Source organism: Triticum urartu, chromosome 2 (genome assembly GCF_003073215.2).
Source record: "Triticum urartu cultivar G1812 chromosome 2, Tu2.1, whole genome shotgun sequence".
NCBI classification, from domain to species: Eukaryota; Viridiplantae; Streptophyta; class Magnoliopsida; order Poales; family Poaceae; genus Triticum; species Triticum urartu.
In genome coordinates, this window is record NC_053023.1 from 738,729,675 (window position 1) to 738,752,609 (window position 22,935).

Below are 22,935 nucleotides of genomic sequence, written 5' to 3' on the forward strand. Positions count from 1 at the left end.
ATGCATGTTGATTCCGTCAACACAACACAACACTGGGATCCCTGTAGGTAGAAGCATAAGAATAAGACTGGTCCTCTGATCCCCGTAGGCCTTCAATGCCCATTTCTAAGGCGCCCCTGATTTAATAGGTATTGTTTGTTTGCAAGTTTGCATTGCTGGCAGATTTTGTTAACCACATCTTTGAGATTTTTTTCCCGTTGATTTTGGTACAGAAACCGAATTACAATACCTCTGTAAATTTTGCTTTACTTTGGTAGTTTGGTACAAATTCATTCTCTAGACTGACAACATTTTGTTGGCAAGAGTGTCAAATTTATTTCTGTATGTACTTGCCTCCTTTCGTTTGTTATTAAAAAAAATACCTCCTTTGATTTAAAGGAATCTTGTAGAAATTTATCATTATGTCAAAATGGTTATGATCTGCTATATCTCTATCACCTCCTTGTTGTTGCTTTATCTGTCATTCACAACTCATAACAGATGTTTCATGTAGCCCAGGAAGAAGTGACTAAGAGGGTGGCACAGATAGAAAATATCAATGAGGTACGGCCCTTTTCTTTTCTCTATGCCTCCCTTGACTTGGAAGCATAATTCTTGAAGGCTCCATTTATCATGCTTTGTAGTAGATGCAGATTAGAAATTTCTTCGTATTACAATACACTTTATGCCTCCTTTTCTTTTCTTTATGCCTCCCTTGATTAGAAATTCTTGAAGGCTTCATCCTGGAAGTTGATTTTAAATCTATTTGTATGACCACTTTGTGTAGTTGTTTTATTTATCACGAACTTAGAAAGCGTCGTAGAGTTTAAGTCTGATTCTAAGTTATCATTGCTAATTTGCTGGCACCAAAACTAGACTACGAGAAGGAGAACTGAACAAGAGGATAGCAAAGCTGGCCGGTGGTGCCGCTGTCATTCAGGTATTAATGGAGGGCATTATCTTTTGACATGCTGCTCTTTTCCTTGATAACCTGTTGGAAGGAAGGATGGTATGGTGACTGTAACCCATGACTTGATAGGTGGGAGGATGAACATAAACTGAACTTAAAGAGAGGTTGGGAGTTGAGGATGCTCTAATGTAACTAGGTGTGTCAATCAATGTTTTGTCATTGAACATTTTGAGTTGTCAAATTTGTATTTGCTTTTCAAAGAAGCAGAAATAAGTCAATTAGTTTGTTGCTTCCTTAAACCATCTGAATTGCTTCTTCTTTTCGCAAGCTGCCGTTGAGGAAGGTATTGTTGTTGGTGGAGTGTGCACTCTTTTCAAATTGGCTGCTAAAGTAGATGTGTCAAGGATACCCTGGTTGCATAAGGTAAAAGAAACGATTGACATTGCCCTCCTAATACTCGCAGCGAACACGATCCACCAATTGTGGTTCACAAACAATCATGCTGAACCATTGAACATTTCAGTTTTTTCATTCAAATTGATTGCGAAGAATGTCGGTGTCAATGACAGCATTTTTACTGAGAAGGTCAGATCTCATTTGCTAATATAAAGTTCATATATTTCTACATAGATCTGAATTGCATAAAAGATGATGTCGTACGAGGTTCTTTCTAGCTGCAAGCATGCAATCCTTCTGTTCGGTAGTACGAGGACTTGATGGTTGCTGGTATCATCGACCACACTAAAGTTTATACTGATGTAGCTACCCGACACACTTGCTTGCTTACCATTCTGAAATGGATACAATAGCGCAGTTAGGATGGGCGATGATGCAACATGTGGCATCATTTATTCTACCTTTTTTAACTGGGCGGCATTATATATTTTATAGGCAGAACAACCATTTTTCTTTTGGGAGATTTAGTCTTACTACTTTGGAATAAAGTGACCAGATCTAATCTTATTATCACCTTGCCTTTTATCCAATGTATATTTGGGATGTCCCATGTCTATTTACACCATTGCTGTCTTTTGCCAATTTATCCAATGTATGAATTATCTTATCTTTGGTCCATTTTGCAATTCTAAATGATGTATAATCTGAAAATAATATTCTCCGCTCTCTGGGCTCAAGTGATCTTCAGCTGGTCGTCCACTTGCATCTGATGGTAACAGGGTAAGATATATGCATAACTTCAATTCTTCTCTTTCATGTGCTCGGAACTTACATATTAGTTGTGTGTAAATTCATCTCAGGAATCATTTTGCGTAAAAACATTGGTTATCAAGGCCACACAGTGATTCTTCATCTGGTTGTTGGATCACAATGAGTCAATGATGTCTCACTTTTTAAAATACAATTTAAATGACATGCTATTTTGTATCGATTTAATTTATTTATTTGCAAAACATATTTTAGTGTTATACCACGTGAACTCACACTCACTTGATCAACATTTGAAACGTGCGTTGCACGTGCACGCTTACTAGTCTCCTACAAACACGCGGCGATCCGTCGCAAAGCCCACCCCAACCTCGAAGATCGGCAGAGGAGAGATCCATCCAACAATTACGATGTCCACGTCCACTAATAAGAACAGGAAGAGGGTCCGCCTCCACTCGTCGGATGGCGAGGAGTTCGAGGTGGCGGAGGAGGCCATCGGCGGCGCGTCGGCGACGATCAAGGGCATGCTGGAGGAGGAGGAGTCGATGGTGGCCACCAACAAGGTGATCCCGCTGCCCGTCACCGGCCCCATCCTGGCGCGCGTGCTCGAGTACGTCAACCGGCACTCGGACGAAGAAGACGGCGCCCTGTACCGCTACGGCCCCACCGCCGACGACCCCCTGAGGCGCTTCGATGACCAGTTTGTGCAGGTGGACCAGGACACGCTCTTCGACCTCATCGCGGCGGCCAACTATCTGGAGATGCAGGGGCTCCTGGACCTCACGTGCCGGACGGTGGCGGACCAGATGCGGGGCAAGACCACCGACGAGATCCGCACGCACTTCTACATCCGCAACGACTACACCGCCGATGAGTTGGAGGAGGTCCGTAGGGAGAACTCGTGGTGCTGGGAGTAGCTGCAATCTTGATCACTACTACGCACGTTAGGTAGGCTAGGAGACATATCAATCCATCAATACATCCACGCTTGCTTGAGACTAAATATGTTTTGGCTTGTGTTAATTTGATATATATGTTGATGCAAGCCGATTAACAACTAATCTTGATGTTATGCCGTAAAGAAGAACAGATGTTGTTCCGCCAATTGGTCTAATATCTGTCCTTGCTAATCAATTCTAATATTGTTTGCTACTCCTTCCATCCCAAAATAAGTGTCTCAACTTTATATTAACTTTAGCATAAAGTTGTACTAAATTTAATACACTTATTTTGGGACAGAGGGAGTATACGTTAAGGGAAGCGATTCCCTTCAACCGACTGATCTTGTGCGAGCGTTTGCGGCCTCCATGTCTGTAGGATGGGCTAGTGAAACGGCCGGGAGGTAATCTCACGTTCTGCAACTGGTCCATTGTTTTTGAAAGTGGTTCTGCAACTAATCCCTTGTTGACCTAAAAATAAATCTTCAACACAACCTATGATTCATAAAAGAAATGACCAATGTTGCCAAAAAAAAACTCAACATAATCTATATATGTTGCAAATGTTTCCGCAACAAGACCTTGCAAGTAGAGGAAGATGTTTGGCTGGTCGATTGTGTTAGAACCGATGGCTCGCGAGGCGGCGGATCCGTCCGGCGGCATGTAGCAACCCCCATGTGTTAATGCGTTTCCAAGTTTTCTCAGACATTATATTGTTTTGACAGAGGTAAATGTTTGGTGCCGGCAGGCCGGCTACCTCACACGCACACGTCAGCCCCACCACCGCTTTATCTACTCGAAAATGACCTGGACCATCATCTCCCACCTCCTGATCCCCCTTTTCCTCGGCCTCTTCCCTTCCCATGGCAACAAGCTGACTCCCGTCTCCCATCAATCCACCCACCCATGCTGCTACAGCTCCCCACCAAGGTGCAACCACTGGTTTGCGTTGTGGGAAGAGGGCCCTAGGTGTGTGCCCGCGACAGAGCTGCTGAGACCATGTCGGGCGCCCATGCTACAAAGGACGATGATGGAGGGTGACCACGATGGCGGCTGCAGCCAGGTGAGCGAACGGCGATGCTGGAACCACCAGCCGGTTTTGTTGCAACGGGCGAAGCAGGACCTCGAACCAACATCTCGTTTTGCTGCAACTGATAGTGAAGCTGAAAACTAGTAGTTGTTTTTGCTATAACCGTCAGCATACGGAGTTGCAACTGGCTATGGAGAAGCTGGAACCAGCTGCGAGTGGGTCTGTTGGTGGTCGTTGGCTGCGGTGGAGGAGGCGCCACCACTTATTTTTTCGCATCCAGGGACATGACCAATGCTATAAGGGGTGATTTTTACTGCAACCAACGACGATTTGTGCTGGGACCAGCGAATGTTTTTTGCTGGATCCCATATGGTCAGTGGCTTTTTTGTTGCAACACTAATGTTTTTTGGCTTCGGCCGTTGATGTATTTTGGTGCGGCAGGCACCTACCAATGATGAAGACGATGGGGGAACGGGGTTCTATGGATAGCTCGGACCGTGGCGCCACGTCTGGGTGGTCCATGGTAGGTGGCCCGCGTGCCCGCCCGGGGCCATCGTCATTGGACGGCTTCCGGCGCCCGTGAGAGCCGTTTAGCGCGCTGCCCCACGCGCGACCGCCCATCCGGACCTGCCTGATGGTGCCTTTGGGCCGGGGCGGTCAGGTCCGGTGGAGCCAGGTTAGGGTGATGCGAGCTGTCTAACATGTCTCGACGACGTTTTCCCGGGTGACCCGGCTAGGTGGGCCATAGACGGGTGGACAGCTTGCCTGCACGGGGTCACCGTCATTGTGGGGCGTCGGGCGCAGTCATGAGCGAGGCTTAGCGTGGCGTCTTCTGTAACGTCCGTCCTGGGTCGGATGATATAGGTAGGTCGTTGTGCTCTTTGCGTTCCCAGTTTGAGCGAAGTGAAGTCTATTTAAACACTGTAGAGCATGTCGTGAACGAACCTTGACATTCGAATCCCTGAAATTGATACCCTGACTTCTTCATTCCCGATTGTTTTTTACCTTCAGGCCGTATCCAAACAGAATAGGTCGGGATGAGTGAATTATGCAACACATGTTTGTGGCTCACCTGTCAGCATGAGAAAGAAATTGCGAAGTACTAATTAATAAATACTCCTACTACGTAGAAAATACCCACAGAAACCTGTCCGTTGGATGTGAAATTGCGGTCCAGATAGCAATCTCTGCTCTTCTTATGTTTCTCCCCGAGCAACCGATGCTAGTCCGTGGAGCCACCGGTGGTTACGGCGGCGGCGAGCTCCGTTCCAAGGCGATGATTTCCGCGGCGGCGGCCCAGGGTTACGGCGCGTCTCATCCTTCCTAATCTGCACTCTCCGTCCGGCAATCCCTCCGGAGGCCACTCCGTCCTCCCGAGATCCGAAGGTATCTTGCGTGATGAATTGGTTTATTGCAAGGCAAGGTTGGGGCATTCCTAATCCCTGTTGGAACAAAAATTGATGGACTCGTGCCCTAATGAAATGTGTGATCCAGATTGCAATCCCGATCTAGGGCTCCACGTTGCAAAATCCCCTTTTCTTGTTTTCCAGATTATATATTTCGTTGCCGACATCCTTGTAGTTGTAAATTATTATTAAGATGCCTATGTACACTGTAAGTGCACCGAAAATTCAGTTGTGCGATGCAATCTGGCCTTTTCTTTTTAGCTTTGGTGCCATGAACTGATTCAGGTAGAGTACTGAACTGATATATCCTACATTTAGGCAATTCAGAAGTGCTTCATGAAAGGCTGAAACAACATTGTTGTCGCAGCAAGATAATACTATTATGAAATGAGAAGTATGGCGGACATGGATTATTCCTCCATGACAAGTCTGTACTCTCTCCTGACCTGCAGATACCCTGATGGACCAACGAAGCAGTAGTGGATATACTAGCAGTCAAGAATTCTCTGTAAAAAGCAAATGCGGTTCTTCCAAGAGGATGGCGAGATCATTGGTGGCGGTGGAGCTTCACCTTCTGCCCCATGTAAGGATCGCTGTTTTCACACACTGCTAAATCTTGAGTTCAACAAGGAGTATGAATACTGATTCATGACTACTTTTAAGTTGCTGCTCGTGCTTATTGTAGGATGTGCTGCGTGATATACTGTCGCGGTTATCAATCAGAGATGTCGTGATCTCTCGTGAATGGAGACAGCTAAGGATCTGCCACCCAGACCTGGTGCTCACCCTATACACCTTCTTAGCCAGGACCCAGGATTTGTTTGTAGTTGTCACTAACCAGGAAACTGAGACTACTGAATTCATCACCAATGTGAACAATCTATTGCGCCCACTGTGGTCTACTTCTACTACAACTACGACTACGCTGGACAAGTTTGCTGTCGAATTTGGGCTTCGCAGAAAGCACCAGTATCACATTGATAGATGGGTTAACTTCGCCACCGCGTCAAGGGCTAAGCACATTGCTCTAGATTTCACAGAATTCACTTTCTTCGACTCTACGTGTTGCAAGAACATGTATATTTTCCCTCTGTGCAAATTCAGTGGTCAAAACGGCTCTTGTGTCAAGTCTCTTAATCTGGGCTACGTAAGTTTAAAACTGCCCCTCAGTTTCTGTGGTCTCACAAACCTTCAGAAACTCACGCTAAATATGGTATCCATCAGTGGAAGTGATCTCCAGTGCCTGTTGCTGAGCTGTGCTCTTCTCGAGAGTATAAGCATAGAGCGGTGCTCCTCCTCAAGTCTACGCATACGACAGGAGCTGTACCGGTTGCAGTACCTGCGTGTGCGCCATTGCAAACTGAAAATGATAGAGTTGTGTGCGTAGAGTCTTACCAAATTTGAGCTTGACGAGGATCTGACGGAAATTGTGCTCATTCAATGTTTGAAGTTGTCAGAGGCAACATTCGTGTCAAACATGAGAGAGCACTCATTTGACAACTATGGTTTCAGGTTCACCTTCACCGACCTTCCAACTGCCCTTCCTCATGTGCATAAACTATTCCTACTTTTGAATGTTGATCAGGTTTGCTCTTGAAAAGAAGAATCTCATTGTATTTCCTTTGATTTTCTCCAGCACCATAATTACATTCAGGCGCATGGTGATTTGCCACGTGCATTGGTATCAAATTAATTTATCTTGCTGAGGCCGTGCATTATTTCTGTTCCAGGTGCCAAGATTCACTGAAGCCCAGAGTAGGTTCAGCAACTTGAGGAATCTGAACATGAACCTTCTTGATTACTATTTTGATCCAGAGGATACCAGTTGGGTTTTGGGACTGGTTGATCTCTTGGAATTAGCACCTCTCTTAGCAGAAATGGAACTGCATGTAAGTGAGCCAAACATTAATTATGGTACTCCCTCCAATCCATATTAATAGTCACAACTTTAGTACGTAGAGTACAAAGTTGTACTAAAGCTGCGAAAATTAACATGGATCGGAGACAGTAACATTTTGTGCTATTATGTTTGATCTCGACACTAGAACATATATGTATATTGAAATGAATGGATATATGCACGCAAATTATTACGAATGGTCCTACATGTTGGCTTCCTGAACCGAAGATGGTGAGAGCTGTGCAGGGGCCTCTACATGGTCACCTCAGAAGTGTCCACATGTCGGGAATTTGTCACGTATTCGGGCTACTTGAGCTGGCACTCTACATCCTCGGGAATGCTACTGTGCTTGAACATATGGTAATATATCCAGTGGTACATGCCAATGGATTTAACGATGATATCCATTCGTTCAGCGAGCCTGTTAATGTTGACGAGTGGGACAATTACTACGTCGGAGGCGAGGGTGACTGCAAAACAACACCTTGGCAGAGATGAGTTCCGCCATATCCTCACCTTTCTATGAATATAAATAGTGCCAGACCTGGTGACACGATGATTGATCGATCCGCTCGGCGTGGTAATCCATCAGGATCTTTTCGTTTTCACTCCCTTTGAAGCTTTCTGAGATCTTGCACGACTCGGTTGGAAGGGAGAGCCAGACACGTACAAGCTGAACGCTGCATGAAATTTCAATTGTGTACTCCGGACTTTGCTTGCAATCTGGATTGTTTTTCTGCTTTCAGCCTATGTCCTCTTCTTTGGCACTGGTACTAAGAGCAGAAGGCGGGTACTAGTAATGAACTGGCCTTTTCCCTTTCTGAAATTCTGTGATTGTTATTGTCCGTTTCTATTTATCAAACCAAAAACTACGCGTGAAATGTATTGATCTGTTCATTGATCACCCGTCTCATCTAGTATGCGTATAGATGTGGGTCGGCAAAGGGCAAGAGGAAGGTACACTGGAAGAATTGGGATCATCTCATGCAGCCCAAGGACAGGGGGGGTATTGGCTTTCGTGATTTCAGGTTGTTTGATCAAGCTCTGTTGGCTAGGCAGGCGTGGAGGCTACTAACCAAGCCTGATAGCCTTTGTGCCAGGGTCTTAAAGGCACGTTATTATCCGGATGGTAAACTGGAAGATACAGTCTTTGCTGGAAACGGTTCATCTTCATGGCAAGCTATATGTCATGGTCTGGAGCTGTTGAAAAAAGGGCTGCTGTGGAGAGTTGGAAACGGTGCAAGCATAAGGGTTTGGAGAGACAGCTGGATCCCGAGACCCTTCTCTTATAAACCGATTTCTCCGCAAGGACAATGCCGCATCCGATTCGTCTCTGGGTTTCTGAACCCTAATGGGTCGTGGAATATTGAGCTCCTTCAGAACTACTTTGTGGATGCAGATGTGCATGAGATATTGAAGATTCGCGCCTCTCCTAGAATGGAGGGAGATGTCATTGCATGGGGCCCTGGGCGGCATGGATTTTTTTTCTGTCAAATCAGCATATGAATTGGCCTTTGACGAGGAGCATCGTAGTACTGCGACTGCATCCAGCACATCGCCTTCAGGGAGCTGTGCATGCTGGGATTTCATCTGGAAGTGTGAAGCCCCCCCAACTGTCAAGCACTTTGCATGGCGCATGGCAATCGATGCACTTCCTACCTGGCAGAGGAAATATCGCATTGGGCTGGAGACTAGTGGTTTATGCCCAGTGTGTGGGACTGAAGAGGAGGATAATTTCCATCCGTTTGTCCGATGCCAATTCGGTCGTGATCTGTTTCTGGCCATGGCCAAGGTATGGCTGCTTCCCGACATCGCATCTATGTTGAATAATGGCAAGGAATGGCTGCTACACGTTCTGAGTCCTCTTACTAATCTTGAGCGCACAATGATACTAATGATCTTTTGGAGAAGTTGGTTTGTCCGGAATGAGCTCACTCATGCTAAGCCTGCCCCGCCGATGGAAGCCTCCGTACGCTTTCTGCAAAGTTACTTGGAGTCTTTGATTGGTATCAAGCAAAACCCACAAGCTGATCTTACCAAGGGAAAATCATATGTTGAATGGCGAATGCCAAGGAAGAAGGGGAGTAGTGCTGGAGTGCAGGAGGAACGAAGATGGACGAAGCCAAACCTGGGGTGGTGCAAGTTGAACACGGATGGATCCTTTTCTGTATCAGGTGAAGCTGGGGCGGGTATGATCTTGCATGATCATATGGGCGCGATCAATTATTCCGCTTGCAGGGTGTTGTATTCGTGCAGAGACCCCCTCGAGACGGAGCTGTGCGCGTGTATGAAGGGCTTGTCCTTGGCGATACAACGATGTGACGTGCCGATAGCGTTGGAGCTGGATTCTCTTGAAGCGGTCACTCTTATATCAAGATCGGGAACGGATCGCTCGGTTTACTCTTCAACTGTTAGAGAAATTAAGTACTTATTGGGTCTAAGAAAAACATGTATTTCCAACTCAGAATAAAGCTAGTGATAGCTTAGCTAGTTTTGCTAGAACCCAAGGTAGAACCATGACTTGGTTAGGAGGTGGTCCAGTTGAGGTCGTGGAAATAGCATCGGATGATTGTAAGGACCTTGTGATTGAGTAATACAATGCTATTTCACCCGCAAAAAAAAGTATGCGTATAGATGTCAGTATGTATGAAGTGAATCAATTAAGAGTGATGCAGAAGCAGCACTGGCGAGCTTCAGTCTCCTTCCTTTTGGATGCCTTCAGGAATACTCCCTCTGTCCGGAATTACTTGTCGCAGAAATGGGTAAAAATGGATGTATTTAGAACTAAAATATGTCTAAATACGTCTAATTGTGGACGGAAGGAGTAAATAAGAACTAGTCAGAAGGGAGGCATGTACAGCCGAATGATTAGAAACATAGGCAGTTGGTAGGTGCACTAAAATTCAGCTGCAGCAGCACTTTTGGGTGCGATCTGGATTTTGTTCTTTTTGGCTTTGGTACTATGAACATAAGCACGTACGGATGAACCGATATGTGTACTCTTTCGTTAATGGAGTCCGGGGATTTTGATCTCTTTTATGCAGACAAAAAGTGCATGGAAATTATTGATTGATTCTCATCTATGGGTCTATTAATGGCTGTATAGCTCTTATCCAGTCGCCGGCTCTTTGTTGCATCGTTGCAGGTTCGTTTGGTAGTTGTGGTTGGTTTCTATTTTGTCCTTCGTTGAATTTAGTTACTTTAGTCCTTTAGGGGAGAGTTAAAGGAAGCAACTTCATATAGTTGAAATTAAGCTATGATGCTTTTAGCTTGTTATATATATTATATTTGATAGAAAACAAAATCCAAAAAAATGGACAATCTACAGCTTTGAATATGCGCTTACAAAACGCAAACCCTAAGAAGATTAATTAAAATACATGCACTGCCAGCTCTTTGTTGCATCATTGCAGGTTCGCTTGGTAGTTGTGGTTGGTTTTTATTTTGCTCTTCATTGAACTTAGTTACTTTAATCCTTTAGGAGAGAGTTAAATGGAAGCAACTTCATACACTTGAAATTGAACTATGATGCTTTAGGTTGTCATATATTATATATTTGATAGAGAACAAAATCCAAAAAAAGGACAATCTACAACTTAGAATATGGGCTTACAAAACCCAAACCCTAAAAAGATTAATTAAATACAAGCACCGCCAGATCATTGCAGGTTCGCTTGGTAGTTGTCGTTGGATTTCTTTTGTTTAGTTACTTTAGTCTTTAGGAGAGAGCTAAATGGAAAATTGAGCTATGATGCTTTAGGTCGTTATATATTATATATTTAATAGAAAACAAAATTTAAAAAAGAGCAATCTGCAACTTAGAATATGGACTTACAAAACCAAAGCCCTAAAAAGATTAATTAAAGACAAGCACCACAGATCATTGCCCAAATCCTCTGTGTCCCTCTCTCTGTCTCGTCTTCTCTTCCCCTCTCTTTGTCCTCTCTCATACTCGCCTGCTATCTCTATCTCCTTGCTTCTCTTTGTTTCTCTGATCTCGTATGCTTGATGATTGGTATTTGTATGCTAATTTGATGTGTGCTAGTGAAATTTTTGGATGATTGTTTTGTATGGAGTACAAGTTGTATGATTGATGGCCGCTTAGTACAATTTTTGTAGCGGTATAGATTGATGGCTTAGAATTTTGGTATGTTTACACATGGATGTTGTAGATGGTAAAAGTGAAGGCACCAAAAACTATTGATGCCAATAACAAGCCGAAAAGAACTGTCTCTTAGCCTTGTATGCATATGGTTTTAATTTTAGTTAGCTTAGCTAGCTTAATAGTTTACTTTCCTTAGATTTTTTATTGAACTGTTAAACCATTAGTAAGTTTAAACGGAGCCGTTTACATCCCTATGAGTAGACCTGAGCATTGGCAGGCCGACCCGACTTTAGTTAGCTTAGCTAGCTTAATAGTTTGTTTTTCTTAGATTCTTTATTAAACTGTTAGATTATTAGTGGGTGTAAACGGGGCCGTTTACATCCCTATGAGTAGACGTGAGCATTAGCAACCCAACATGAGCCTGACCAAGAAAACCAAAGTCGGGTTGCCATTGGGGCCGGGCTTGGGCTTTGTTTTGCAGCCCGAAAGGTAGTTCGTGCTGGGTTCGGGCTTCTCTTTTCCTGTATTTCAGGTCGGGCTTTCGGGTTTCGGGCCTGGCTTGCACGTGCATATACAATAAAAAAATATGTTCACAGACTTTTGGCTTGATTTCATGCTGGGTTCGGGTTTGAAAACAGCGCGTATTTCGGGCTTCAGGCCGGGCTCGGGCTTGATACAAAAAGGTTGGGCTTTTACATGCCCGGCCCGGCCCGGCCCGACGTTTGCCCAAGTTTACTTTTGAGCATTACTGCCGTCATCAGTCGTATCGAACCTGTTTTATTTTTGACACTGTTAATTAACAGGAAAAAAAGTGTAGCACACGCGCAGAAAAAAAGAGTGAACGGCGGCGACCGACTCCGGCGCCGCGAATCACCACCACCACCCGTTGACTCCGGCGATGCCGCCCCCTTTCCTCCTCCCCGTCCTCCTCCTCGTGCTTCCCCCCTCCCCGCAGGCCGCCGCCGCCGCCGAGGACATCTGCATCGTCGGCAGCGGCATCTCGGGCGCCTCCACGGCCTTCTTCCTCACCAACTACACCGCCCCCTACCCGGCCCCGCAGCTCCGCGTCTTCGAGCGCCGTGACAGGGTCGGCGGCCGCCTCGCCACCGTCACCGTCGCCGGCGAAGTCTTCGAGGCCGGCGGCTCCATCATCCACCCGCGCAACCTCCACGTGCGCCGCTTCGCCGACCTCCTCGGCCTCACCGCCAAGACCGGCGGCGACGACGACGAGGACTGGCTCGGGATCTGGGACGGCGCCCGCTTCGTCTTCAAGACTCTCCGCCCGCCCCCGCCGGGGAGCTCCTGGCTGCGCCGCAAGCTCCACGGCCTCGCCAACTCGCTCCTGCTGCTCAGGCGATATGGTCTCTCTCTGCTCAGGATGGACAGCTTCGTGCAGGTTCATTCACCCTCTTCCTACTACTACTCCATTAGTGATTATCTGTTCTAGCAAAAACTTCACATTCGCAAATTAGATTATGGGCCTTCTGTTCTGGGAATTTATGGTACAAGTTCAGTTAAACTTGATTACTGTGGCCCTTTGAGATCTCAGCAAACAATTCTAGTCTGCTTGATAGTTTGACTTGTAGTTTTAGTGTTATCTTTATGTGGACATGATTGCGTCCTTTACCTTATAAACTGGCTCTGCTTTTCATTTTACCTCTTTCTCAGTTGGGATGAAATGGTGCGCATGTTCTCTAGGTTTCAGTAATCATATGGTGAAGTGCATTGAATTAATACTCACACATTGCTATGCAGGAAATGTTGCAAAAGTTTATGCTTTACTACAACGGATTCGAGTCCCGGCCTGTGTTCGACAACGTTGAGGAGATGCTCAAATGGTCAGGCCTCTATGGGCTCACTCGCAGGACCCTAGAGGAGGAGCTCATTGATGCCGGGCTGAATACTCAGACCATATCAGAGCTTGTCACTGTATGTTTCATTTCCTTCTTTCATCTAAACTGATAACTCACAGTTTTCTATGTTAGCAATATTTCTGAGCTATTCTAAATAATCAGCCTCTCTGCATTGCACTTTGCAGGGGTAAGACTAGGTTCCTATAATCCCTCCCCAGACCCCACCTTGTGTGGGAGCTTCTATGCACTGGGTCTGTCCTTTCTATGCTCCAATAGTTGCGTTTACTGGAATATATGTTAACCCACATTTCGGTGATATCCACCTTCCACTTTTTTTCTGTATATCTGTTTGGCTTCAAGACTATTATCTTAAATATAGGTTGTAGCACTCTAGGACTAATGAAGAATTAATATATGTTAACCCGCATTTCAGTTAATAACCACCTTTCCACTTTCATCCTGTATATCTATTTGGCTTCAAGACTATTATTATCTTCAGAAGACCTTACTAGCAAAACATATTGTAAATGGTATATTGGTCAGGACTAATTTGCTGATATGTGGCTGGAAGATCTAGCATATACCATTACAGTTGGAAAATCTTAATTCAGTAGCTTCTGAAAAAACCTCAGTCTCCTGCTGATAACTATGTTCCTGATGTTATGCCCCCTTGTCGGCCCCGGACAGGTAATAACAAGGATCAACTATGGACAAAGCACGAGCATAAGTGGTCTAGCGGGCGCTGTGTCTTTAGCTGGCTCCGAGTCTGGACTGTGGTCTATCAAAGGAGGCAACTGGCAGCTAGCTGCTGGGTTGCTCAAGACTGCTAACGCCACTCTGCATCTCCAAGAAGGCATAGAGTCAATCTCTGATGCAGGGGATTACTATGTTCTGAAATCGAATAAAGGTCATGAGTATAACTGCACGGTGACGGTTGTTGCAACGCCCCTCGATGAGGTGAACATTACGTTTATCCCTCCGATCTCTATTCCACCAAGGAAGATGCAGCATACCCATACAACCTTCGTCAGAGGCCTCTTGGACCCTGTAAGTGTTGTTTGCACTTCATTCCTTCCTGTAGCCTATTGTTTTGAAGCACTAAACTTGTCTAGTCTTGGTTAGTTACCACGAGAAAGAAAACCACTTACCTGTGCTGTCTTTTATGTTTCCATGTAGAAATTCTTTGGTCTGAGTTCCGTGTCCGACATTCCAGAGCTGATAGGAACCATGGAGCTCCCTGATATCCCCTTCTCGTGCATCTCAGTTCGGAAGAAGCACGGCGAACATGACATGACTTACAAAATTTTCTCACGTGTGAAGCTGGAGGATGCTTTGTTGGATCAGATGTTCAGGTTAGAGCTTGAATATAAACAAAATTTCCATTTAGTTGTTAAAGTAGACATGGCTAGGCTATTTTGGTGCCAGCATGATATCTTCTTCCTTGAAGAGCTGGTATCTTTTTTATGCAAAAAAAAATAGGTGTTATCTTATCTGTGGCAATGCACAATGTACAACAGCACAAGGGAGGAGACCATCCGGATAGACTGGCCTGCTTACCCCCATTACCAGGCCCCGGAGGATTTCGCACCGATCATACTGGACGGCAGGCACCTGTACTACGTGAACACCTTTGAGAGCGCGGCGAGTGCCATGGAGACAGGGGCCGTCGCCGCGGAGAATGTGGCGAGGCTCATCATCTCGAGGCTGCCTCTCGGGTTACGAGCCGGGCTCTCGTCGGCGGCGGTACCTGAGCCTCATATTGAGTCATCTGCCGGCGAGGAGGAAGGTCCCCGGCGTGTGGATCTGTGAGTGGATGTGGAAGATGCTTACTAGTTTTGATGCCTGGGATCACTGCAGTTTTCTTTCAGTACCAGTTGTTCCCTCATGTTTCCCTCGGTGACATCAATTGCATTCTGGCTGTGGATGAATGTAGAGTGTAGGATGAAATTCAATTTTACAGATTCAGGAGCTGTTGTGCATCCACTATGTAATACTCTGCGAAAATACATCACCAGTACATCACCTTGGTTATACCATGTGCCGAGGCATGTATTTTCCACATTGTCAACACACAGCATTGTGTAGACAATTGATGCTACTGTGTATTAGACCCAATGAATGTATACAGAAATGAAAGTGGGAGTATATTTTTTATTAGCCTTGGACCCTATTTTTGTAACCCTACGGCGTGAATGATTTTGTTTCAAATTTTCATAAACTGTATTTTTGTCTACTCCCTCCAAGTAGAGGCAGAGGGCAGAAGAGTACTCTTCCATTCTGCTTGGTTCTCCCTTGCATTATGCTTGCCTGGCTTGGATCTGCCGCGGACGACTAGTTACCTAACCAAACAAAGAAATGGGGAATGATTTGACTGATCTTGCTCAGGTCACCTACATGTTCTGGAAGCCTTTTGTCGGCGAATAGTCTTCTTCAGGGTGCCCACGGCCCTGCAGGTATGTAACTCTGCTTTTCCTCTCCTGTTCCATTCATCTTTTACTTTACAATCTGATGCTACATTTCACTGTTTATTATGGCATCTCTTCCTACAGAATTACAGCATTAATAAAGATGTTATGTTTATTAACAGGGTAATCAACTACATCTGTTGTACTGCTATGTACTAACTGATAGCCGACAGTCCATGCATTTGGCTGTATGACTGCTTCCAGTTGTTTTTCCTAGAAATTGTTTGGGAACTAGTACTAATCATTCTGATGCTTGTGGTGACAGAGGATCTCCTCCTATCCGCAACATTGTTGGGACTTGGGAGATACATGATCTCCTTCACAAGATCATCCCTCCAATAGCCAAGGCGAAGAGCTTCGATGATGACCAGAGTTGCCGAACACGCCATATGATGCTATCGAGCTATGTTGGGCCTCGAGCCCTTAATATGTACTGTAATTCTGTGAGACCTTCCTTTCCAGTGTGACGTAGCGCTGTCTGTGTAGTGACATAGTCCCGGGTAGAACTGAATGGTGACTTTGTAGCTGTTGTCACTCACCCCTGGGCTGTCAGGTGTTGAGCCTACTTGTTGGTAGAACCTGCAAAATGTACCTAAAGGTTAACCCTAGCTGTCAAACCTTATTGGTAATGTTTGCATAATTTCTTAGCAATTAATTTAGGACCCTAATAGCTGGGACACATCAGCTGGGGGTTACCCTTCAACGAACATTTGTGTGTTCATGAAGGTGCCCTCCAGCGAACATTTCAGGCCGTTCGCTCTAGGGAGGGCAAGAGCGAATCCCCCATTGGCCCAGTTTACTATTTTTTAATAAACATAACCATGACAAAAAATACATATTTTTCTCATAAAAAGAGAGAAACATAAAAATGTATACTTTCCATGATATGAAAATATGAAAAATACTTTACAAAAAGCTTTGCCAATTTATAAATTTACAGAAATTGTATGATTAAGATAAAAATGTCAATAAAAATAAAAATCTTAAAAAATTCCATGTCAGTGATTTTTTTTTAAAAAAAATTGATGCCAATAAAAGTAAAATTGACACCCTCTAAAATAATAAAACTGCCATCTTGGTAATAATAAAAATGCCATGCCAATAATAATAAAAATCGCAGGCTCTCAATAATAAAACTGCCATCCAGTTAATCATAAAACTGACATCCTTGTAATAATAAAAATGCCATGTTATTAATAAATATAAAGGCCACGCTCTAACTCATACATTTTTCATTCTCTTAAAAATGAATATATCATGCTATTTTATTTTAAAATGTCATGCTTTTAGTAATTAAATTGCCATCCTCTTAATGATAAAATTATATGTTATTAATTATTAAAATGCCTTGCGCTTAGTAATTAAAATTGCGATGTAAGAAAGCAAAATAGCAATTCCGAAATTGCCTTGAATAAGTGATAATTTCCCAAAAGCTTGCCATGTAAGGCATTACAAAAAAAGACCTAGGAATTTCCATGCTACATATAATAAAAATGCACATGCAAGTTTTTTTAAAAAAACCCTATGAAATAGGGATTTTTTGCTCTTTCAAAAATGGGAAAAATTCTGGATTTTGGTTTTTTTGTAGGAAAAAATGAATAATTTAGAAGAATTTAGCTTCAAATACATATAAACAAGTTCAGTACATGTAATTCACAAAACCTGCTTCAGTCCAACTGGTAGAGCCTGCGGGTCTCCCATAGGAGGTCTGGAGTTTGAGTTCCCTGATCGCACACCTTGCACAAATTTTTTGGAAGAAAAAAAGCGAGCGTTCGCTAGGGAACACTTTACAGCGAACGACGTCAGCAGATCTACGTGGCGTTCGCCCTGCGCCAAGATCCGTGCATCGGTAGGGAAGGCGTTCGCCTGGGTTGGCCTCCGATGATCGTTCGCCAAATTTAATTTCCGTTAATTAATAGGACATTTTTCTCCATTATACGAGATGTTAATATCTTTTTATATAAAATGGAGTTAAATCTTGACCTCCATATACTTTTAGAGCCATGGAACCATTACATCTAAAGCTAATCCATTGTATATAATATAAGTGCTTCCCATATAATAATATGTAGGTAATGCCTTGTGTGATTCATGTTGGATGATGTAGACGAAATATAATTAGTCCCTCTACTCATCACAAGTCCCATAATTTACAACCAAAATCATAGCAAGATCTATAAAACACATGCAAGGAACGGATTCAAGCTTTGGTACTGGTAGATGCAGAGAAGCAAGCAGAGTAGTGTGAGGAGGAAGACAGCAATGCGGACCGCGCGGCGGCCCTGAGCGTGAGGCTGCAGCGGACGCGGAGCACGGCGTAGCCGAGCACCCGGTAGAAGGCGACGAAGCCGACCATGACCGCCACGTTCCTCCACCGGCACTCCTCCCCGATCCCCTCCCGCCGGAGCACCTCGTCGCCGGTCGCCACGCACACCCCCATCGCCCTTGCCGCGCACTTGCCGCCGAACTCGTTCAGCAGCAGCGCCTCGAACGGCCACTTGAAGAGCGACAGGTAGTGCATCGGCACCCAGTACGCCGGCATCGCCGACCGCCGGATGAAGTAGCCGGAGAAGAGGAAGAAGGAGCCCATCACGCCCTGCACCGCCGCGTTCCCCACTACGAAGTCCGGCGCCGCCGCCGCGAAGCACGCCACCACCGAGTTGGCCGTGTAGAGGACCAGCCAGATGAGGAGCAGGAAGTAGAAGAATGCCGGCGCCGTGCGGCGCAGCCCCGTCAGCCAGTACGCCGGCGCCGCGAACACCGCCGCCAGCACCAGCTGGAACGGCAGGAACACCAGGGCGTTCGCCACTGCGTAGGCGGACACGCGGTAGGCGCCCGATGAGGTCTCCTTGGCCAGGATCTCCCGCTCCTGCAGGAACACCGGCAGCGCCTCCGTCGTGGACGAGAGCAGGAAGGTGAGGAGGAACGCGAAGAGGCCGACCCGCTCCGCCACCTTGTCTTCGGCGAGGTCGTAGAAGATGGAGCCGAGGGCGAGCCCGGCGACGAGCATGCACACGGTGCGGCACGCGAAGAGCTGCCGCGTCCGCGCCACGTTCTTGAAGAAGCGCTGCGACAGCACCGCCACCTCGACCGGCCACGAGTTGGCGTACTGGTGTTGCCCATTGCTGTTTCCACCGGCGGCGAGCGTGCTGGAGGAGTCGTCCTCGGCTTGGGCCTGGAGCTTGTGCTGCTGGAAGAGCTGCTGCAGCGTGCACCGGCGGTCGCGCTGCTGCTGCTGCTGGAGGTGGAGGTGGAGGCGGAGCTCGTCCACGGAGTCGATGGCGAACTCGACGGCGTCCACGTGCGGGGGCAGGTGGAGGCCGGCGCCGGTGAGCAGGGCGTGGAGCTCGTCGACGGAGCCGTGGTGGAGCACGGAGCCCGCGGCGAGCAGGAGCACGGCGTCGAACATCTTGACAATGCGCGCGCCGGGCTGGTGGATGCTGAGCACCACGGTGCGGCCCCGCGACTCGGCCATTGCCCGCAGCGCGCCGACGATCTGGAGCGCGGACGCGCTGTCGAGGCCGGAGGTGGGCTCGTCGAGCACCAGCACGGCGGGGTCGCGCACGGCCTCGACACCGATGGACACGCGGCGCCGCTCGCCTCCGGAGAGGTCCTTGACCCTGGCGTCGGCGACGCGGGCCAGGGCGAGGTCGTCGACGAGCGCGTCAACCGCGGCGGCGTCGTACGCGTCTGGGCCGAGGCGGAGGCGCGCGCTGAAATGGAGCGTCTCGCGCACGGTAAGCAGCGGGAAGAGGACGTCGCGCTGGGTGACGTAGCCGCAGAGGCGGCGCAGGGCGGCGGCGTCGACAGGGGAGCCATTGACGCGGAGGTCAGTAGGACTGGACGAGCTGGGCTCAAGGCGGCCGGAGAGGATCTCGAGCAGCGTGGACTTGCCGGCGCCGCTGGGGCCGACGATGGCGAGCAGCTCGCCAGGGCGGGCGCGGCAGCTGACGTTGCGGAGCACGAGGCGGCACCGGCTGCTGCGGCTGACCGGCGGAGGCGCAGGCGCAGCGGGGTCGCCGGCGGCGTCGAGGAGGAGGTCGTCGGGCCTGCTCCATATCTTGAGCGGGTGAGGCCGGGCGGAGACGGTGATGTGGTAGTTGATGCCCACGGCCTCCACCTCGCACCTGCAGCTTTCTACCCCGCCGCCGCTCTTCATGGATTCGCTCGCCAGCTCGTCGTCTTCCTGGATGGTCGCTAGTAAAGGTGGTGCTTCACCTGCCGGATGCATGGAAGACGATGAGCTTCGTGGTCGCTGGCTTTATCGTTTGCGTTGGCGTCTGCTTAAGTGAAGCTTGGATGATTGGGCTTGGCTGAGCTTAGTTTGGCTTGCTCGGTGGGTGTACATGCATGGCCATGGGAGTGTGAGCTTGGAGTGGAGTGGCACATGATGATACCATGTATACGTGCTGGTCTTCTTGGAAGGTGGCGGGCAGCCACGGCTGACGATTTGACCACTATGCCCCTGTCTCTGTATTCTCCAAGTTTCTTTTTCCCAATGAGAGTGTATACCCTCTCGCCTTCTTTTATCCACCTTTCAACGTGTTAGATTCGTGCATTTTATTTTAGTGATATATAGTGAAACATTTGATAGACTAGACTTTCAAACAAAAAAGAAATTCCCAAGGAGACGCATCAACGCTAACCCTGCTTTGCCATAGGAATTTTTAGAAGCATCGCAACAATGTGAATTGCTCGTGAGAACGCCTACATTTGACGGGTGCGGCTAACGGCGGCAGCTGAACCCATCAAACAGAGGGGGCAACCATGACACGGCGTTGTGATGTACTCCCTTGCTTGTGGTGTCCACTTTCTATTCACGTTGATCTCTCTTACAAACATTTGCCTTCTGGGTTATTGAGCATTAAAACAAACAAAGCCATGGTTCTCTTTTGTGCGCAATGACGGAGGGTAATTAGCTGGTGACCTACCGGGTAGCGATTTTATGAATTTCCACTCAATAATACATCAAATTCAGTGATTTGGAATCGACAAACCACACACATTTTAGGGATAAAACAAAAGTATGCCACTCAAACACATGTATTTTTTGTTCATTGCACCTAAGCTGAGGTAGCTACATTAATAGAGAACAAATACACCGTGTTCAATGTTCATCCATGAAACAATGCATCACCAACTAACTTTTTGTTGGCGTCAGATACTTTTCGATGTGAAGTCGTGGACCTAGGTAAGAGTCATGACGGCACGATCTCGGAGTTTCTGCAATAGAAGTGTCAACAATGTTTTCAACGATGAATTTGGGATTCTCGGCTGCTATGTGTGGGGTGGGTTGTTGGGGGCTTGGAAGAGAATTGCGACGTTCTCTGCATATGTAAGATCAGAGGGGGGAAGGTCGCGGCAAATATGGGCATATGAGGGAGGATACCCAATGCAAGGTTACATAATGTTTTTGTGCTCTGGAATCGTGTGATGGATATTTAGGATTTAATGATAAAAGGTAGATATAGGGAGATTTCAGTTTACAAACGCCCCAAGTTTAATCTCTTGTGGGTTAAAAATATCACGGTCTTTCTATCCATCAACTGCTTTTTTTGTTTTGCGGAAACACCGATTGGCTAAGGTAGACAGAGAGATGGATGTACACAAGATCGTTCCAGTCGGCAAGCAAAAGAGGTACAGTACATATGCGTCGTACGGTCCCTCCCCTGGCGGGTGGTCCTTCCCCTCTGGCCTGATTTCGGTTGGCTGCTCATGCAAATATATTTGATTTCCGGTTGGGGACACCGGCCGGCCGGGTCACATGCATGCACGAGTCGTTGGTCGCTGGATTTGGAGGCATGCAGCAGGTATATCTCAAAGTAAAGCAGTTACAGCTACAACTATTTGAAAATACATGCATGATATTTAGTTTCTGCAGCACAAAAACATTATGCTTTATGCTTTTCAGCTCTCCGCCGTACCAGTACCACCATGCATGCATCTTGTTTCTTTTTTGCTTGACTTTCTATTTCTCCAACCACAAACTACTGCCTGCTCCCAATTTTGCATGCCGTCGATTCGCTGGAGCTGTGAGATCGATCGAGAGATGCCCACATTGGCAACGCCAAGATAATAAGACACTACATCTGTCCTGTCCTGGTTTATTGGTCCCTTTATATTTTGTGTGCCAAATTTTGACCAAAGATTTAATTAACAAAATGTTAATTCATGTCAAAAATTTATATTTGTTGAATTTGTATTTGAACATAATTTTTTATAATATTATTTCTTATGACATGCATTTACATTTTATTAGTTAAATATTTGTTCAAAATTTTACATAAAATACAATAAGGACTGATAAACCCGGACGAGATAGTACTAGTTGGTATTTTAGCTGCGTAGTCATGCATGCATTTTGGCAGCAGTGTACGTACTAATAATCAATAATCAAGGAAGCGCCTCTGCCTGGAATTTATTTTTGGCATCGGTGATTTTTTTTCTCATCCATCCGATCAGCGTCTCATGTTCCATGATCTTTCTGCTTCCCCCTAGTTGTCTTCCTCCTTCAGCCACGATCCAGCCCAACTTCCCTCTGATGCCGGTCATGCATTGCTGCCATGCCAATTAGTGGTAGTAGCACGTACGGACACATAGAGATCGAATAAAATCATCAATCGGTGGAGATAAAAATGGATATGATATACACACATGGATGCATGCACAGCGGTGCCGGCCGGGAATCATCGATCGATCTACTGTGGACTCCCGTGCATCCGATCCGATCGAGCAACGTGAGCAAACAGGCACAGATCAATTAACTATAGACTGATCGCGATTTTCTTTTCTGAACGCTGATCGCGAAAATGATAATGAGCAAACAGGCACAGATCAATCTCTAGAAACCTGTGGTCGATGCATCATGCATGGCTAGCTTTCACCTTTGAAGCAACTCCCAAGACTTGCAAGACATGCATGCATGGATTTCTTGGCTTGGAGGAAGATCTAATTCGTGGCCACGAAGAGTTCAACTCCACAGTAGGAGAAGTCGAATTCGTGGCCAGCAAGAGCCTGAGACGTCCACCGATCAAATCATCTAGCTAGTGAAGTGAGAGAAAGTAGCTAGCTAGGTAGAGCTAGAACGGTGCCAAAGCATCCATGTCCACTCCATTTGGCCTGGCCGCCGGCCGGTTGGCAGCTAGAGTTTTGTCACGGAAGAAAAACCTCTCAAATAGGTTGATT

The 22,935-nt window shown here is 46.5% G+C and overlaps 4 protein-coding genes across 4 annotated transcripts; 3 read left to right on the forward strand and 1 right to left on the reverse strand.

The window, feature by feature from the left end:
• The first annotated feature begins 2,405 nt into the window (after positions 1-2,405).
• On the forward strand, positions 2,406-3,160 carry LOC125534543 (SKP1-like protein 4). The gene has a single exon (XM_048697740.1). It carries the CDS (start codon positions 2,464-2,466, stop codon positions 2,968-2,970), a length of 507 nt encoding a protein of 168 aa, XP_048553697.1. The 5' UTR covers positions 2,406-2,463; the 3' UTR covers positions 2,971-3,160.
• A 1,912-nt stretch (positions 3,161-5,072) lies between these two features.
• Positions 5,073-7,518, forward strand: LOC125534542. The gene is made up of 4 exons (XM_048697739.1): positions 5,073-5,407; positions 5,880-6,010; positions 6,113-7,012; positions 7,158-7,518. Exons 2-3 carry the CDS (start codon positions 5,888-5,890, stop codon positions 6,812-6,814), a joined length of 825 nt encoding a protein of 274 aa, XP_048553696.1. The 5' UTR covers positions 5,073-5,407; positions 5,880-5,887; the 3' UTR covers positions 6,815-7,012; positions 7,158-7,518.
• A 4,694-nt stretch (positions 7,519-12,212) lies between these two features.
• On the forward strand, positions 12,213-15,442 carry LOC125540353 (farnesylcysteine lyase-like). The gene is made up of 5 exons (XM_048703963.1): positions 12,213-12,828; positions 13,188-13,361; positions 13,973-14,332; positions 14,462-14,637; positions 14,803-15,442. Exons 1-5 carry the CDS (start codon positions 12,331-12,333, stop codon positions 15,092-15,094), a joined length of 1,500 nt encoding a protein of 499 aa, XP_048559920.1. The 5' UTR covers positions 12,213-12,330; the 3' UTR covers positions 15,095-15,442.
• Positions 15,443-17,849: 2,407 nt separating this feature from the next.
• LOC125540352 (ABC transporter G family member 5-like) lies at positions 17,850-20,136 on the reverse strand. The gene has a single exon (XM_048703962.1). The coding sequence runs from the start codon at positions 19,979-19,981 to the stop codon at positions 17,951-17,953; it is 2,031 nt and encodes a 676-aa protein (XP_048559919.1). The 5' UTR covers positions 19,982-20,136; the 3' UTR covers positions 17,850-17,950.
• Positions 20,137-22,935: the final 2,799 nt, after the last annotated feature.